At 36.3% G+C, this 19,992-nt stretch overlaps 1 protein-coding gene and 1 long non-coding RNA gene across 3 annotated transcripts in view; one reads left to right on the forward strand and one right to left on the reverse strand.

The window, feature by feature from the left end:
- Positions 1-637: 637 nt before the first annotated feature.
- On the forward strand, positions 638-1,243 carry LOC143305255 (uncharacterized). The gene is made up of 2 exons (XR_013062119.1): positions 638-1,029; positions 1,114-1,243. It is a non-coding gene; the product is annotated as an uncharacterized LOC143305255 (long non-coding RNA).
- LOC117610870 (cytochrome P450 6A1-like) overlaps positions 997-19,992 on the reverse strand; it is a 60,832-nt gene continuing 41,836 nt past the window's right edge. The window contains exons 4-6 of one of the 2 annotated variants that reach the window (XM_034338703.2): positions 16,069-16,290; positions 14,789-15,040; positions 997-3,660 (exon numbers count right to left, since the gene is read on the reverse strand). In XM_034338703.2, coding sequence (XP_034194594.2) covers positions 3,497-3,660; positions 14,789-15,040; positions 16,069-16,290 — 638 coding nt within the window. In that variant the 3' untranslated portion in view covers positions 997-3,496. Of the gene's footprint in view, positions 3,661-11,914; positions 11,965-14,788; positions 15,041-16,068; positions 16,291-19,992 lie in introns of those variants that run through there. The other variant, XM_076688064.1, reaches the window with a different exon arrangement.

Consider the following 19,992-nt stretch of genomic DNA (forward strand, 5'->3'; position numbering starts at 1 on the left):
GAAACCAAGACCCAAGGGTAAATTTTGAACAAGAAGAACGTTCTCGAACGAATTTTGCTACGGGTACAAGAACGAAAATTCGAATTAATATCGCCCCGAAATTATTAATTAAATATCAGGGCATCGTATGCTATTATAATTTTTCGATGAACAACCTGCGTTACACCCGCAATTCGCATTACTGGTCAATTTTCTTCTTGAACGAATAATTGTCGATAGAACCGATTGTTGAGCCAGTTCACCGATTATTAAATCTGCATAATGGTGCGCCAATTTTCATAATTCATTAAATGCACACAGAGGTTTCTGTCTTGTCCAGCGAGCTGATTTGCTGAACACTTCGACCTATTGCCATTAGTTAAACCCCAAACGTTTACTAATTGGTCACTTTTGATAAACACCTCTCTCGCTGGGCTTTCTCTGCGGCTTCTAGAAAAACATCAGGGAACTTGAAGGGGACTGAATTCGTCAGTCTCTTACAGAACTTGAACAAGAACAGTCTTAGACAGAACTCTAAAGCAATCGGTCAATTCTCACTATCTTCCAATAGATACACTCCGACCCAGCTTCGTAATCTCTGTTCAAGTCATCTACAAACATTCTCACACACGAACATTTTGTATAATACATATCGGATTAAACGCATCAATAGTATATCATCTCTGAAGTTCATATCCTTATTATTGTAAAAGGTAATAAGGAAGTGCGATACTTCGTGGTGTGGTAACCCGCGTTACACCATGCGCTGAAACAAAGCACATGGTCACACCACGTTAAGACTACTACCATATATGTGCGAATTAAACTCCATCAAATTGATTTGGGCTCAAATTAAACGGGAGGTACGAGAAAAGAATCCTGCAACATTAACAAGCGTGGAATTGCAGAAATTTACCGAAGACGCAATTATAATAGTTCAGTTACTCCAGACAACTGGAAAAAATGTTGCGAGAAAAGATAATATAATACATGAAATTATGGGACAATTGGAAGCTGAGAAGAGTTCGGATACAGATGCTGAAAGAATAGGTAAGCAGCAACCTCATATTTATGTAAAAATAATTATAATTGCATACTAAGAAAAATAATGAAATTCTTATTTTATGTTTGCAGTCGACACTCAACAGGACAGAAGACTACTCGACGAATAAATCTACGCCTATAGTTTAACGTTCATCGCATCGGTGACTTCGCATCCTCTCACTTACTCTCGAAGCGTCTCATTTTCCTTCTTTGTCAAGCGGCGTGCTTAGTATGTGTGAGCGTTTCGACCAATAACGCGCGACGGTCTAGAATGCGTGTGCATTAGGCGTGACTATAAACCTCTGACCAATCCTACCCGCATTCCTTAGCCTCCGCAACATTATATCTCTGCACAGTACACGCGAGTCCACAATTTTTCGAAAGTCGTTGATTAGAAAACGCAGAAAATCAGCAACGCCTTTAACAGCACTCCGAGGTGCCATGGTGACCATCAGCCGGTTCGCCAGACACAATTCCTTCAAACGTTGCACAGAAAGTACCTCGAAAGTTTTCTTTTATATCGAATCAGCGGAATGGCATACGAAATCGGCCAAAAATAACGACTCCTCACGTCGACCAGTTGAGACATCAGTCAACTGCTTTAATTCGAACATCGTTCGGTTCAAACCAAGTAACAAACGAAATCGGTCACATAATCAACGCATCCGATCACTATTTCGATTAAACCAAACGCAATCACTTAAAATATCCAATATTAATTTGGCGGATACGTGTTGTCGAAGGTCGCGTACCGAAAGGTTTACTTAGGCTTTACAACCTTAACAAGGACAATAATCCGCGCGGCAATACACAACACCAATTTCTACACGACACGAAGAAACACACAATTTGGCGAACCCTACACGGTAATGGTAGATATCAAGGGGAGACCGGGAACAAAAGTAACACGTTATGAAAGTAACAACCCCCCTCAGTCCACATGTAATGTCCTCAGGAAGATTTATCGCTATAGTGGAAGGCACAGTCATACCCCCTCCCTTTATAGTCAGTCAACGCCGGGTTACCGCCTGAACTGCTTTTGTTAACCTAACCTTTGTGATTTGATAGCCACCAAGTAAGATTTTCTCCTTTCAAGTTTTTTGTAATAAACGATAGGCAATGCCGAGATTCTGAGGCAAACAGGTGTCTATGTATTTTTAAATAGTGCATTAACTTAACCAGATCTTTGATTTAGATACCGTCGATATACTTTCCAAATTATTAATTTTCAAACTTAAAAAACGTGGTTGGGGATAAAAGTAACACGTTGTCTCGGGGATGAAAGTAACACGTCGTTTTAGTGCATGAAATGTAAGGGTTGGTCTCATGAAGACTGTATTGAAGGTGAGCAGACTTATCTGTGCCATAATGGTATTTCAAAAATTGTTTGTGGACTTTATAACCGTGTTTTATGTAAGCTGTTAAAAGTTAAAAGTTGTCTTTGGGATAAGTTTTGATAACAAATTAACAAAGTTCCTATAATATTATATGTATAACTTATACAGAGGTTATATTGATTGTTGCAATAAAGATAAAACTTTGTATAACATGTGTTGCATTGACATTTAATTTCTTATGTCCCTATTCGTAGTATTACTTTCGTCCTGGACACCAGGACATAACACTTGTCATGTCTACGGACAACGTTCGTGGCTGCCTAATATGTTGCTTACATGGAACTTGAACCAGTGTGCATTTATAGAGAAATATATGGGCTACATGTAGGTATAACTTTTTTCAAATTCACTCTTAACACTCACTGGTAATAAAGCCAAACATGAAAAATGTTACTTTTGTCCCCGGTCTCCCCTATATCATTATACATACGCACATGAATTTTTATTTATAACTTTTTAATGAAGCATTTAAGAGCCTATGTTTATATGACATTTTTGTCTTATTTTTGCTTGTAGAATATATTGGTAAAGTTTGGCCGGAAAAAACTGGGACACTCTGTATATGGTAGTTATTATATTACGTGATTCTGAATAGATGTATGGTAAATGTCGATGAAAGTTTAAAAAACGGCCGACGCGCGCATTTCCTACGTATTACTTTTGTGTTTTTAAGAAAAGTTATTTATCTAGTGCGAATTCTCTATACAGTTCAAAATTATTTCTAAGCTAACAATGCTATCTAAAAATTTACAGAACAAATTCCATCAGTACATCTGTTCACTTCTATAATTTTTAAATAATTAGGATTATTAAACATTGGTTTATTTGAATTTTTCCATCTACTCTCATCCTATTAACACATTGTATCAATTTGACCGTGATCGTGTATTACAAAATAATTACATATCAAAACTTTGTAACAACTTCTTATCAGTGACTAATCTAATAATAATTATAATTACAATCTAATAATAATAGGCAAATAATTAATAATGTTTTATTAATAATATAAAAACATTCAATTATGTTTGAATTAAAATATGTGAAATTGTTACATAAAATTATTTTTAGTAATTTTATGCTCTCGTAATCTTCAAGTATACTCCCCCTTTCAGCGACAATAAGAACGACCTTGGGTCAGGTTTGTACGGAATGATGGTTTTCTCACAAACGTCAACCTTGTAATTTCGCAAGACTGTTATGATTCCAACCTTGCTTTGAAAATATGCAAAACGAGCACCTGGAAATATACAATAAAAATTTGCCTATCACAGTATATTCGTAGATACTTATATTACTTTATCATAGTCAAAACAATATTAAATCTGGTTTTATATGATTTGGTATAGAACAAGACAATTATTGTTAGCTTCAACTAGATCATTAACACGTTTAACCCGGCGCACCTTTTTATATTCTGCATGATGAATCAGCGCGTAGTTATAAGTTGTTTACTCTTTTGGCGGCACTTGTTTGCTTATTTTTATTTACGTTATCAGTGTTGATCACCGATGGTTCACGCCGTCTGATGTGAAAATTAAGTGTGGATCATCGGTGGTTTATGTCGTCAGATAAAATCACAATTTGTGGACCACCGGTGACTCACACCGAGTTGAACGTGTTAAATTTCATTAAAAGTGATGTGTATTAAGGGGCCAGATTCCTTCGAGGCCTTCTCCGAATCGATATAACGGCTATAGAAAAGAAACAGGCATCAGTAAAAACACATAAATTGGGAAGTTGAACATTTAACAGTGCGGGATCTAACGTCATTATGCAGAACAATAAATGGAAAATGAGAAGATATAGTTGCCAAATCACATTATTTGTGAGTTTTGTCGCGCTATTGCCACATCTGTTACAATTCTGACCATCAGCAAAATGAATCTGCTCAAGACGAGATTTTGATTGCTGCCGGATATAAAAAAGGACAGCGCGATGTTCAGAATCACCCCAGCTATCACCCCCTTAAGCAGCTTACACTCTTTCTGGGCCACCCTGCATATATGTTTTATTGAACATATACAGGGTGTCCGCGCTAAAGTGTGACAGCCGTTTTATTTCGTAACTATTGATGACACGAAAAATTGTTTATATGGAAATTGCACGGTACAATGGAGCCTATGTTTTGGCGTGATCGAAAATTTATTTACATTATTAGTTTAAAAAATATGATGGTCAAGTTTCGTTTTTTAAATGGAACTATATATTTTTTTTCAGATCATGTGATAGTGCTTTTCAAGACGAATCTATTAAGCTTTAATGTATACACTCGATTTTAATTAGTTTTCAAGATATAACGTTTACAAGTTTCCCGATTTTCAGTAGATACGTCTCGATTTGAGTAGCAAGTCGTATAAAATAATTTTTAACAAAAAACAAATCCGACTTCGAAATGCACTAAAAAGTTTAAAATAATTTCTATTTCATTTATACCAATATTCGATAGCTATTAATAATATCTACTTAATCGTTATATAGGATTCCAAATACACTTCTGTTTTCGGAGGCGGCGCAAAATTAAAAATACCCGAATATACGATGCTGCCAATAACGATTTGATTGTGGTATGGCAAGCTTTTAGTAATTAATAACGTTATAGATACGGCAGAAAACATTTATAATTGTAACGATTGTATCAGAAATTGGTAGCACTTCTGATGTACATGTATACTGTGTTGCGTGTGGATTTGAGATCTTAAAGAACGTTGGTAAGGTACCCGTGGGGCGCTAAAGCACCCTGCTCGCAAGGTGCGAAAATGAGTTTAACAAAACCGTTATTCACTGTTATTTACTATTACTAAGTTCAACTCTTTATTAACAAACGAGAAACTGGTTTAATAATGCGTTTATTAGCAGCGTGAGAACAACTTTGTAAATTGAGCGACAAAATCATTCTAATGATTCTACGCTTGGCGGAGGAGATCTTCGCGCGTTGTCGGTCGATGCCCCTTCCTTGGTGGATCCTGGATCCTCCCTCAGGATCATCCCTCGTCCAATGGTGGAGGAGTCCACTCCGTCCCGCGTAGGCCCCTTCTCCTGGCCATGGTCCACCCTCAGGCGCGTGGAAGTGGAAGCGCTCCGTCAAGACGCTAGAACGTTGCAGCGCACATGTGCTACGAGAAAGCGTGGGACCCAGAGAAATTTGGAAACGACAAGACGTTGTACTTGCCAAAGCAACTCTTGAGGAAATTTACGACCCTCCTAGAGTGCATGAAAAGACAGGATATCGAAAAAGACTTCGTAGCTTTTAAGGACCGTTCGTGACTTGGTCGAAAACAACGAATTGGCTATGGTCCATCATAAATTAGTCTTAGGAATTTTCGAAGTGAAACTACAGGGTGATCCTCTCGCTACGCTACCCAAAGGAAGTGCCGCCACAATAGAATGTAGAAGTCGACATCCCATTTCTGTCATCGCTTACTTCACCCCTGCAGCGAAGACGGCTGTGTGCGTGAAAATGTGTGTAATGAGCAGAAGAGTCCCATTTAAGCGCTGCGGAAAACAGAATATTTTCTTAACACATTTTCACGCACACAGCCGTCTTCGCGGCAGGGGCCACCTCGGTCAAGTAAGCGATGTCAGAAATGGGATGTCGACTACCACATTCTATTGTGGCGGCACTTCCTTTGGGTAGCATAGCAAGAGGATCACCCTGTATTCCATTCTCTGGATTTCAGGCCTTCTCTCAGCTCGATCACCCACGTCGAAGGGTTTACAATTTAATCTCTGTCTATTTATATAAGTGTTCGTACAGATGATGTTTGAATTTCGCTCTTAATTTATGACCTAAAGGTCCTCGAAGAACATTCAAGACATATCGATACAATAGACTATCGATAAATATTCCCATGGCAGTGTCGCCACACCACTCTAAACATATTCACGTGATAACGTTTCACGTTACAACTGCAATTCACGAGAGACCACACTTAACTCGCGCAGCTCACTAGGTCTAGGGACATTTTTAATAACGAGTGTGATTCCCCTCTACAGCTTGCTTTTTACTTTGCAATCATATAAATGGTGGACCGAAATATATGACGTACGATAACTGATAACCGATGATGATATGGTATAGATACACGATACAATGAAATTCCTATTATTTTTCAAAGAAAAAATTATATGATCGCAAAGTAAGAAACAAGCTGTAGAGGGGAATCACACACGTTATTAAAAATGTCCCTAGACCGACTGAGCTGCGCGAGTTAAGCATGGTCTCTCGCGAACTGCAGTATAGTTAATCCGCAATGGGTATGTTGATTCCTGTTGAATATTGTTTACTTGAAATTATCAAATGCGTCATTTGTCATAGGTTGCCGACGCCTGAACTAGGATCTTCCTAGTAGAAGAAAAGTTTTTAATTTGGCGCCGCCTCCGAAAACTTTGAAATGTATTTGGTATCCTATTTAACGATTAAGTAGATATTATTAATAGCTATGGAATATTGGTATAAATGAAATAGAAATTATTTTATACTTTTTAGTGCATTTCGAAGTCGGATTTGTTTTTTGTTAAAAATTATTGTATTTCACACTTTTTAGTGGAACGTGTAGTATTTGTAGGATAGTGTAAGGTGATTTTGCGTTTTTGTTGCTAAGCTAATAACCATAAATCGAAAAAAAATTGACCGAATTTAAATGGTTAATAAACAACAAATTCCATAAATCTTTGCAAGTGGGATCATCGCGGATATACAGGAGGTCATGCGACTACCTCGACAGCCGAAGAGGGATGATCGCTAAGGTGATTCTAAACAACTTTTTCCTTTGCCAAAATGTTGGTTTGTTTTCGAGTTATTAACAAAAAACACCGACCAATCTGAGCGCGTTCAGCGCGCGGGCTCAGGGACTGCAGTGTTGGCTACGAAAACCGGGCCTGACGTAGATCGCGAACGAACGGCTGGGCACTCCGTTGGCATAGCACAATACAAAAGCTGAACTGGTAAAACATTTTTAGTCGTTGCTTAAAATGAATACGGAACCTAATCTCTTGTCGCCTGTCACAATGTAAAAACGGAAATTCTAAGGACTCTAAACAACAAATAAAAATGTTTGAAGCGGAATAATTAATATGCGTTTGAATTGGAGGCTACGTTAATGATGAAAAACTTGAAAACAATTTAAATAAAACTTACCCATTCGTTTCTAAATTAACCTGCCACGCTGAAAGCAAATAATTCCCACTAGGTCACTGTGTCGATTCTGAACATTCGACGAGGAAACACTTCGCCTATTATTCATACCTAAGTGCAATTAATGAAGGGAGTTCACTGGCCCGATCATGAAAACAGCTGTTCTACCGAACATGTTTCCTCGTTTCCCAGTGACAGTTATCTTCTTTCAGCGTAGCATGTTAATTTTGAAACGAATGGGTAAGTTTCATTTAAATTGTTTTCAAATTTTTCATCATTAATGTAGCCTCCAATTCGAATGTTTATTAAATATTCCACTTCAAACATTTTTGTTTGTTGTTTAGAATCCTTAGAATTTCTTTTCTTACATTATGACAGGCGACAAGAGATTAGATTCCGTATTCATTCTAAACAACGACTAAAAATGTGCTTCCAGTTCAGTTTTTTTTATGTGCTATGCCAACGGGGTGCCAGAGACACTGCAGTCCCTGAGACCGCGCGCTATACGCGCTCGGATTGGTCGGTGTTTTTTGTTAATAACTCGAAAACCAAGTCTTAACCAACATTTTGGCAAAGGAACAAGTTGTTTAGAATCACCTTAGCAATCATCTCTCTTAGGCTGCCGAGATAGTCGCGTGACACCCTGTATATCCTACTAAATATGGAAGGTTTCATCGCGAACGATACATTCCTTGCAGAGTAACATGAAGGAATAGATTTTTTGCCATAACGGTAGTTATTAACAAATTCCATAAATTTTTGCAAGTGGGATCATCGCGGATATACCTCTTACTAAATGTGAAAGGTTTCATCGCAATCGGTCCATTCCCTGCAGCATAAACGCCGAAAGGTATAAATAAAGTATTACGTTTTTTGCGATAAAAGTCATTAGGAATGAAAAAATACAAAAATTTTTTTGCGGGACCAATGGAAAAATATACTCTACAAGATCCAAAATTTTCAATCCGACTGGTCCATCCGTCTCAGAGTAATCGGTGAAAACTGTAAATCAAGCATTACGTTCTTTGCCAAAAAATCGTTAGCAATGAAAAAAGGCGAAATGTCTTTTTAACGGCACCAAGTGGGAGAAATACTCTATAAGATGCAAAAAGTTTCGCTCCGATTAGGCCATCTGTCTCGGAGTAATCAGTGAACATATGCCGAGCGTACATGAAATAGTACGTTTTTTTGCAATACAAAGCGTTCGAAATGAAAAAATATAAAATTCAGTGGATATATTAAGCAGGTGAAAATAAGAGACAGGTATTTTTTTATAGCGGCCCAATCCCAAGTTTACGAGGTAAAATCACCCCTTAAAGTTTCAGCAGAAAAATGGTATCTCGAAAACTATCACAGATATGAGAAAACTTCTTAAGGAAAAGATTCATGGTTTCTTGAAGTAAAACAAAAAGTGATCACAGATTTTGTACAAAGTCCTTTGTTTATAACAAAAAAATGTATTGTTACATTATTTTAAGAGATACAAAAATTTACCTTATGACAAAAAAGGAATCGACATTTTTTTCTGAATTCATTGATATATAATAGGATTGATTTGCCTCCTACAGTTTTGTAAATTTTCATATACAGTAAAAGCTGGATATATGCAACAAACATTGGGACCCAGACGTTGCATATATCGAGTCGAGGTGTCTAATCTCGGGTTACACGCGACGAGCAACCAAGCGTGAACGTAGAAAAGGACAGACAGTGGTGGAAAGAGAGAGGTCCGATGATCAAAGGAAAGAGCCGAAACCTATCGGTGTGACTAATACTAATTCAACTATAAAACTTTTTTATTTTTGACTTTTTTTTACTGAAACTTCTACTAGCGTATTGGCCAGATTTTTCTGATTAAAATGATACCAAACACGATATAGTTTGAATTGTAATTACTTGCTAAAATTGATGTTAAAAGTATACGAAAAGTCAGAGAGATCGAATCAAAACATTGCATATGCATATCTAAGCGAGGTATCGAAGTTTGATCGGACGTCTTGCATATACCCAGGTTTTACTGTACTGTAAATTGTTAGGAAACCGTCTCTTGTGGAAGAAATACATCGTAGAAAGGAAATAGATGAACAGCGATCACCTTTATTATGCTATTCATTGTTAGTCATTTATTTCATTTTAATCGCCTTTAGCATATAAAAAACTGCACAAAATATCCTGGATTTTTAATATTTTTCGATCGGTTGTGTATTTTACATAATATCGAAAATATGTTGAGTTTGCTACAAACTGCTACACACGATCTGTACAGGAGACTGGTAAAATGCTGATTACTTAAGAAAAGCAGCCCGAAAATAAATCTGTTGTCAGATTTATTAAAATTTTTTTAGACAGATAACTTAGTATATTCTTTCAGCATAGAATGTGTTATTATACAGGACTCTCTTGATTTTGCGTTACACCCAAATATTCGATGTATAGGTAACGAAAATGTGACGCTGGCAGAACGACATAACTCGAGCGAGTTCTTGAATGCTGGCGAGCGTAGAAAAGGACAAATAGCGAAAGAGAAAGAGGTCCGAGAATTAAAGGGCCCGACAAAAAACATTTGTGTGAGACAATATTAATTTAACCATAACTTTTTTATTTTTCATTTTTGCTAAATGGAACTTTTACCAATGTAATTGTAAGGTTCTTCTGATTAAAATAAGACCAAACACGACATAATTTGCATTATATTTACTTATTTATTTAAAACCTAATGCAAATATATAAATTAAGTATAATTCAAATTATGTCGTGTTTGATCTTGTTTTAATCGAAAAATTTCATCAATACGCTAGTGGAAGTTTCATTCAAAAGAAAAATCAGTCATTAGTCATTATAAAGCAACGAAGCGAAAGTGCAGCATAAGTACACAAAAAAAACATGTATTTTTATGTATTAAAAAAACGTTAATACATTAAGAATCAGAACTGAAACCGTAAAATAGGAATTCGAACTGATTCTCCTGGTTTCTTAATTCAGCCATATTGCCATGGACGAAATTATATTATTTTGTCGATTCGTCGATGCTGCTGCCACGTGCTTTAGCGACTTGAGCATCGAGCCGATAACGTAGAAATGACGAGAGCAGCCGAACTCTGCCAAACCCGCAGAGCTCACACGGACACGTGGAACAACGCGCTTGTGTTAGATGAAACAACTGCGGTAGGGGAGTCACTGTGACGTCGTGGGACGTCGTGGAGAGGGTAAAGATTTATCCCACGTCCCACGGTTCTGGCATCACTGCCTGTACTAACCGATGTCATTGCTCAGTCGAGCGTGACAATACACGGGCTTCTCACTTTCACGGACCTCTTAAGCCGAGTATCCACCTGTATCAAACGCCCGTATCGTATCACCGTTCCGAACCCTTTTGAATAGGCAGACGTTGCCTCGTTGCATGCCACGGCGTGCTACGGCTCGGACAATAGTTCTTCGTTTCTTGAAAGAAACTCCTATAGGTGAGAAGTTTCGATTTGCTGCATGCTGTTTCTTTATTGTAATTGTCCAAACCATATCGTGTTTGGTATCATTTTAATCAGAAAAACGTCACAAATATCTTGGTAACAGTTTTATAAGAAAAACATGAAAAATAACAAAGTTCAGTCGTTGCATTAGTATTATCTCACTGATATATCCGATTCCAAATCGTATTATCTCGTGCCTCAAGTGTCAGGTTTCCACTTGACATAGCATTTCGGGCCTTCGCTTGGGTATGTTGTTTTTACGTTTCAAGTGGTCTCCGAACCTATGCTTTGAACAGCAAGAAACCGACAATTTTCGGATCGGCCCGTTCCTTCACCTCTGTATCACAGCCCAATAGAACTTTCGATACTCGGCAACGGAAAACCTCTGGAAAATTAACATTGTCCTTTTTCAATAATCGTACAGGTGATTATTAACATTGCTCTTTTATGTACAGCGTATCACCGAAGATAATTGATCTGTTTAAATATATTTAGACGATAAAATTTATCTACATAAAATTAGATTAAGTTCATAAATAATTTCATCGATTTTGAAATGAATCCAATAATACTACAAGATTACAAATAAATTGAAACCCAAGTGACGGCACGAAACGCTATGTCAAGTGCAAACGCATGAACCTTTCCTTCGATGGAACGGCAAAGAATCGACAAATTTTTCGGATGGGTCCGTTGCCTCCGTTCCTTTAGAACGGTACGCAGCAAAACGAAACTCTTCGCCTGTAGTAGTCCAGTCCTATTGCCGAACAGTTCCTATCAAGAAACGAAGAAATGTTGTCCGAGCCGCAGCACGCCGTGGCATGCAACGAGGCAACGTCTGCCTATTCGAAAGGGTTCGGAACGGTGATACGATACGGGCGTTTGATACAGGTGGATACTCGGCTTTACTCATTTCTCGGACCTCTCACTTTGCGGGCCACTTCAAACAAAGAAGAAGGGATAGCGAGTTGCTTATTTCGAGGCAGAGACCGCTTGCTTATTTCAAAGCAATATGTACTGTATATGCTCTCATTTTGACACTACAGTAAAATCTCTCTGGTTGTCCGTTTGTTGCCCTGGTGACACTGTCCGTCGGTTTCGTCTTACGCCTATGTATTTTTAACCGACTTCGAAAAGGAGGAGGTTACTCAATTCGATCAGTATATATTTTTTTTTTTTTTTGTGTGTTCACCGATTACTCCAAGATGGATGGACCAATCGGAACGAAACCTTTTGCATCTTGTAGGGTATGTCTTGCGATTGGTCCCATTAAAAAAAAATTTTTCATTTTTTCATTGTTATTGCAAAATACATGAAGTTTTTAATCTCAAGGTTGGACGATTTCAATGATCTTTTAATATGTTGTCGGGGGTATGATTCTGAACAACTTTTTCCTTATGCTTAATTAATGGAAAGCTTTAGTTTCCGAGATATTTGTGAAAAACTATTGTTTCTACTACATTGAATTCTACGTATGCCTACATGTCTCTATCGGTGTATGAGTCAGCATGCAGTCGCCGATTCTCTACTGTTTCTATATACATATGTATACTCTGCAAGGCATGTACCGATCGCGATGAAACCTTTCGCATTTAATAAGAGATATTTCCGCGATGATCCCACTTGCAGAAATGTATGGAACTTGTTAGCGTTGAAAACTATCGTTATTGCAATTAACCAATAAGAACGGTAAACCACCTTACGGCATCCTACAAATACTGCTCGTTCCACTAAAAAGTGTGAAATAAAATAATTTTAAACAAAAAACACAACCGACTTCGAAATGCACTAAAAAGTATGAAATAATTTCTACTTCATTTATACAAATACCCAGCAGCTATTAATAAAACCTATTTACTCGTTAAATCGCATACTAAATACATTTCAACCTTTTCGGAGGCGGCGCAAAATTAAAAACTTTCTTCTACTAGGAAGATCCTAGTTCAGGCGTCAGCAACCTATCAAATCGTTATTGGCATCATCGTATATTCGGGTATTATTAATTTTGCGCCGCCTCCGAAAAGGTTGAAATGTATTTAGTATACGATTTAACGAGTAAATAGGTTTTATTAATAGCTGTTGGGTATTTGTATAAATGAAGTAGAAATTATTTCATACTTTTTAGTGCATTTCGAAGTCGGTTGTGTTTTTTGTTAAAAATTATTTTATTCACCCTATGGTCTGTTTGTTCGAGTCAGTCACGCGACACGCGATGCAGCTTCTTTGATGAGAGTTGGAGTTTTTGTAGTTTATAATAAAGCACTTGTAGGCTTTTTAACGGCATTTGGAGCCCATGAAGGTACAAGGTTGAAGAAAGTTCCATCCGACCATGTGTTCGGGCCTATAGGTTCGCTACTTTTTCAATCGTGGCCGAGTCATAAAATAGCGGGACTCGAGGCCAAGCGACGACGGCCAGTACCCCTGAGTTTTAGGGGGTGCAAGACAAAACGTTCTTGGGCAGTCACAGCACAAACACGGAAACGAACGGTCGGCTCTTCAGCGAGCCGTGCTACCTTTTTAAAATATACTCATAACCATATTATAGTAGGACTTGGAGTTTTATTTAGAACCTGACAAATTCCTTAAAAGAACGTCCTCTCCTACACACTATAACTTTTTTAATATTAATTTTGTTTGCCTACGGATTTTTTAAACGCATTGGCCAGACTCTTCTGATTAAAATGAGTCCAAACACAATATAATTTGGAGCATATTTACTTTATTTTACTTACAAGGGAATATCCCCGATGCGATTTTTTTTTTCGTCCATATAGGCCAAATTATGTCATGTTTGGTCTCGTTTTAATCAGAAAAATTATACCAATATGTTAAAACAATTTGCATACAGAAAGACCTGAAAATAAGAAAGTTAAACTGTTGTTAATTTCTCGGCTGCCACGACTGTCACGGCTCTCATGCTATTCTTCTCTTTTACGACTTTTTGCCGAAGATCAAAAATAGCCATAAGGCTCAATAAATCGTGTCTATCCTGCCCACATTATCCATTTTCGCTTCTCAGCTTACCGACAACTAGAAAGATTTTACTGTAATTGTAAAAGACTGGTTCTCGGATCAATCGTTCTGCAGGCGACTTTAAATAAAGAAGAGGGGATAGCGAGTTGCCTATTTCAAGCCAGGAAACACTTGGTTATTTCTCTAAACTGTAGTGTGTATTTAGCAAAACTCGGCATTATTTGAAATAATCTTCTGATAGAAATTTCAGCTAAATCGAAAATATTGTAGAATAAGAAATAAATTATTTACTTGAATAAATTTTGATTTCAAATAAAAATTTATTCGAAATAAAAATGTCTTTAAATTGAAAATTATTCGTTATTTTTAAATAATTTGGTATAATTCAAGATTTTTATTGAAAGATCCATGAATAGATTTTCATTCAAAGAAACAATTGTTTCTAATTTTAAAATATTTTAAATTATTGAAAATATGATTAAGAAGTTTATTTGAAATAATGTTCAATTCTGGTATTTATTGTAGGTGCATCAAGTGAGATATGATAGTTCTAATGAAACCACATCTTGCTGACTTAGGGATATGGAAAATTAGATTTTACTTTGTTTTTTGATCATATATGAAAGTATAAAATAAATTATTCACATACTAAAAAGATTAAAATGACGCCCCTGTGTGTGTTAAGTACTACTTGTAATAAATTTAGTTGTTAAGAAACATTTTAACATAAAGCTTTTATAATTTTTAAATTAGTAATTGTTAACAAATTTGGATTGTTTTTTTCAACTTACCAATGCAGTTTCGTGGCCCATCACCGAATGGTAGATAGCTCATAGAATGTCTAGCTGCAACAGCTTTCTCGCTAAATCTCTCAGGGTCAAATTTCTCAGGATCTGAGAAAACGTTTGGATTGCGTTGGATCCCGTATACTGGAATCCACATTTTAGTACCCTTTGGTATCGTAATTTTGGTTTCTCTAAATGTATAGTTCTCCAGTGCTTGTCGCATTAATACTGGAAATATAGGGTACTTTCTCAATGTTTCTAAATAAAAAATAAAATAATAATTTATTACGAACCGCGCAAATCTAAAAGAATTATAGTGTAGAAGGATTTCTCATGTTCAATTTTAAATGTTAATGGATATAAAATTTTTAATATGTATATTACAATTTTTTAAGAGTTTGATGTACTTTTTTAATACCATGTGATACAGAAATTATTAAATTTCATCTTTAAATTTAAAGAATATTATTTTCACTCATTTTGTATAAAATTTTTACTCTTTTTATAGAGCATGTGCAATCGGAAAATTGACCATTCAGCTTAAAAAAACGAATCGAAAAATCTTTAACTACAATATTATTTGATAGTTGTAACCTTTTGTAATTTTTGTTAGATATTGATTTGGAATTAGATGAATATCATAGCAAAATGAGATCTTAAAAAATTTAATTAATCTTTTACTAGTCAAAATGAAAATTTTTATATTAATGTAATGTACAGTATCGAGCAAAGAAGGTTTCCTCGGGGAATATGGTGATATCTCAGGTTTCTTAGCTGCCGCCCCCCTCCATATGTGACCCAAAAGCCTCACATAAGTCAGTGACCACCAAACACGTGCGTATAAACGTTTACGCTGAAGAATTTGAATTGATACTTATTTTATCATTCATGTTTCTTAATTACGTACAAAATTTTATAATATTTATTAATTGTGAGTAATAATATTTTGTTTCCAAATCATTTTTAACATTAATATGATCAGAATTAAGATTCTGAAAAGTGCTGCTTCCCCTATATCCCTATTTCCCTTGTAAATTGATACTGTACAAGATTAAAGAGTATTGAAGACGTGTTACAAAAATGAAAAAGTATTATAATATTAAAATGTAAATAATTAATGTAAATGTTGGGACGTACTTTCAGCACTAACTTTCTTTGATCACTTATAAATAATAAAAATATTTATTCTACGTTAATTTATAATTTCTCCTCTTTCGCTCCTTATTACGTGTGGCTATAAAAACCTTGTCTTACAATTACATTTGACATATTTTAATGATACAAACCTTTGAATACTTTGTTCAAGTATTTCATCTCTTTAACTCGATCGTATGTTAAAATTTTACCATACTTTGTATCACTCTGCCTAATTTCTTCTCGCAATTTATCCTGTATATCATGGTTTTGCGCTAATTCGTAAAAAGTATTAGCTATAGTCGTTGAAGAGGTTTCGAATCCAGCCACGAAAAAGACGAATGCTTGAGCAGTGAGCAACGTGTCTGTCAGTTCTGAAAAACACGATAAATTTTGTTTTAGAAACCTAGATAAGGTACAATAATAAATTCGAATTCATGATAACAAATGCAACTTGATCAAGATAAGAAGCGTGAGATGGTCTAACCAGGTGGACACGAAAGTGATAACTGATTTAACCCCTAACGGTCGTGCTTTCAAATAATAACTTAACGGTCACACTCATGCCCTGCGGTCCCATGCAGAAAATCGCTCACTTTTCGTGAACTATTTGATATTTGATCTCACAAAATTTCTGGACATATTTCAAGGTTCACTTTACAAGGTCCAATAGTTTGTTTGCATAAAATTGATATTTTACTATGAAAAGACATCACTGGACAAAAATTTAATGGTATACTCTTAAGGTAGGAAACTTTCAAAAAAAAATTGGGTTATTGGGACCTTGAAAAAAACATACTTATTTTTTTTAATACGTTTCTATTATAATTGCAAAACATCATAACAAAAGTTACACTGCTGTTCACATCAGCTGTAGAGCTGTAGATATACATTGAGGCGAAGCTGAACAACTGTTTCCTTTGCCAAAATGTTGGTTAAGACTTCGTTTTTGAGTTATTAACGAAAAGAACTGTCCAATTAGAGTGCGTATAGAGCGCATTAATCTAGTACAGGTAGCCCTCCTATAACACGGTAGATAGGTTCCTAGAAAACGCTGTGTTGTGTGAAATCGTGTTATATGAGACCCAGAGCTAATACAAAAAGGGGGGTTACGTTCCGAGAACTTATTAAAAACAAACTTTTTTTTTTTAATTCTATATAAGCAACTTAATTTTTATTAAAAATATAACACAAAACGAAAAAAAAAAAAATATTTTCATTTAATGTATCCTTAATTTATTAAAATTCTTCCTCATCAGTAGTTACAATGAGACGGCAAGTCTCGCCGCGGATAGCGTATAAACTGTGCATGACGCTTTCCGCTATAACATCGGAATAGAGTTATAAATGAGTAAATTATTATTTATTTATATATTTTCATGTAAAGGCACTGTAGTTCATTATTCGTTCCCGTTATTATTATTAAGTAATTTAGTTTTTAAATATGTTAAACAAAAATCATGTTATCCAGTGCTGTAGAAGTACATTGTTGTACAAAGATTTTCTCAATTTTCTTATTGTGTTAGAGCAAAACAGTGTTATAGGTTGCAGTGCTATACGAGGGTTCCCGCAATTTATCCTATCGTGTTAGAGCGAAACCGTGTTATAGGATACCGTGTTGTAGGAGGGCTACCTGTACTTTAAAACTATAAATGGGTCGTTGTCCTCATGACTAGGCAGATATATATCCTTATCTTTTCACGTGTCTCTTTGGCCGGACGCTGACCCCGGATACTACAGAATAAGCTACCTGCTCAACTGTCAGCTGTTAGCAACGTGTTTGAAAGCAAAACACGCGCTTCGGGAGTTGATATTCCAATTTTCAGTTGCTTATATCTCGAAAACGAAGCCACAGATTGTGCCAATGTGGTGTCACCACGCGTATTCATGACCACTGTTCGAACGTAATCAATAGTCAACGCTCTCGTAATTCAGCCCGCGCCCTACAAGAGTTTTAATTGGAGAATGTTTTTCGTTAATAATTCCAAAACGAAGTCTTAACCAATATTTTGGCAAAAGAAAAAGTTGTTCAGAGTTACCTCAGTAATCATCCCCCCAGGGGATTCGACCTAATACTAGGACACCATGTATACATGTACCTCGTACGGTCGTAGCCCGGTTAGTCCGTCTAGTCTGTGTACTATGTGAAAATTTCCAAACCGTAAGAGGCAATGGATAAAATGATCAAAAGTGCCCTTGAACCGATTTTACTTGGCAATGCACCATTCAATAACTCACCAAAAGCAATCACTGTACACCAAGTACAATATTGCCTCGAAATAAGCAACTCGCTCGGGACCGAACAGTTGCTTATTACGGAGCAGGTATGCTATTTGGCTTGACTTTGTTCTTAAAACGGGACGATAGAGAACACAAGAAACGAGCGAGAGATCCGAGGTAGCGGTTAACCATAAAGTGATCGGCCGAGCAGCAATGTTATTTTCTGAACAAGAATAGAATATAACATGCTCTCTCATTCTCGCACTATTTCGCTTATTTCGAGGCAAATATACCAGACTGAGAAAGCATTCTACTAACTTCTCTTACTAGTCTTCTACTAACCGATGTCACTGCTCAGTCGAGCGTGACAATTTGTTACCCAAAACATCGGCTTCTCACTTTCATAAACCTCTCATTTATTTTTCGGACCTCTCACTTTGCAGGCAACTTCAAACAAAGAAGAGGAGATAGCTAGTTGCTTATTTCAAAGCAATATTATATCAACTTGGTATCCCAACCGGGAAAGTACATAATAACAAGTAAAACAGTAGTAGCGGTTTTTATCATATTTTGCCTATTTACTGGTATGCAAAAGCAATTTGAAAAAGTTTTAGAATATTCTAGACATGTTTATTTATGGTTCTGAATTTTTCCAGGTTTTTTAGTTGCAAATCTAATATCGCAGCCATCGTGGCGGTTATGGTATCTGATCACGGAACCGGTGGGTGCTTTTATGCCGTGGATTCGCGCCCTACAAAAGTTCTATTCTTTTCTACGAAATAATTTGTTTTTAATTATTGATTACTAGACAATAAGCAATATTTATTTACAAATGTTGCAACAACATTTTTTAAAATATTTTGCCTCAATCATAGCGAAGCATACACAGAGTTGAAGAGACACTTTAATTCGCGGTCAGTTCCAACAAAATTCATCGCGTTCTGACTATAGTCCGTCCAACGAAACGCATCAGTAAATGTAAATAAAAGAGCTGCGTGGTGTTCACGCGATGAACGTTAACGGCTTTTACTATTAGCTGTCAAGGGTCAAATTCAGGGCCAACTTTCGGCGGTCTCTTGCAGTGGGCCCTTGCTTAGAACGGCAGGGGGGAACTTAGCGTTTTTTAAATACGCACACCGCGATCATAGCAAAATCCCGAATATAGGAAAAAAATTATTTATCATGATTTTAGGAAATGACCTAACACCTATTATTATTGTTCCAAAAGAAGTAGCTTCTTATTTTTTAATATGCAGGGATCGATATACCATGAGCCGACCCTGCTTCACACCCGAGAATTTGTATACATTTACTGACTCGTCTCGTTAGACGGACTATACATACAGTGTGTCCCACTTAAACTGATACAGAGCTCTTATTCCGTACCTATTAATGATACAAAAAATTGTTGATATGGAAATTGCATGGAAAAAGGGTGCCTATGTTTTGGCAGAAGTGAAAAATCTTTTGCATTATTAGTTTAAGAGATATGGTGATCAAGTTTTGTTTTTTAAATGGAACTATATATTTTTTTTCAGATTATGTAATAGTGCTTCTCAAGACGAATTCATTAAGCTTTAATGTATACACTCGATTTTAATTAGTTTTCAAGATATAACGTTTACAAATTTCCTGATTTTCAGTGGATACTAGGGATGTGCGGGAATCCGATATTACGGGCTCGGGCAGACTCGGAAAAAATCGGGTAGCCCGACTTTTTTAACCGACTTCGAAAAGGAAGAGGTTACTCAATTCGATCAGTATGTATTTTTTTTTTTTTTTTTTGTTCACCGATTACTCCGAGATGGATGGACCAATCGGAACGAAACCTTTTGCATCTTGTAGGGTATGTCTAC

The sequence above is a fragment of the Osmia lignaria genome, chromosome 4 (assembly GCF_051020975.1).
Source record: "Osmia lignaria lignaria isolate PbOS001 chromosome 4, iyOsmLign1, whole genome shotgun sequence".
Lineage (NCBI taxonomy): Eukaryota > Metazoa > Arthropoda > Insecta > Hymenoptera > Megachilidae > Osmia > Osmia lignaria.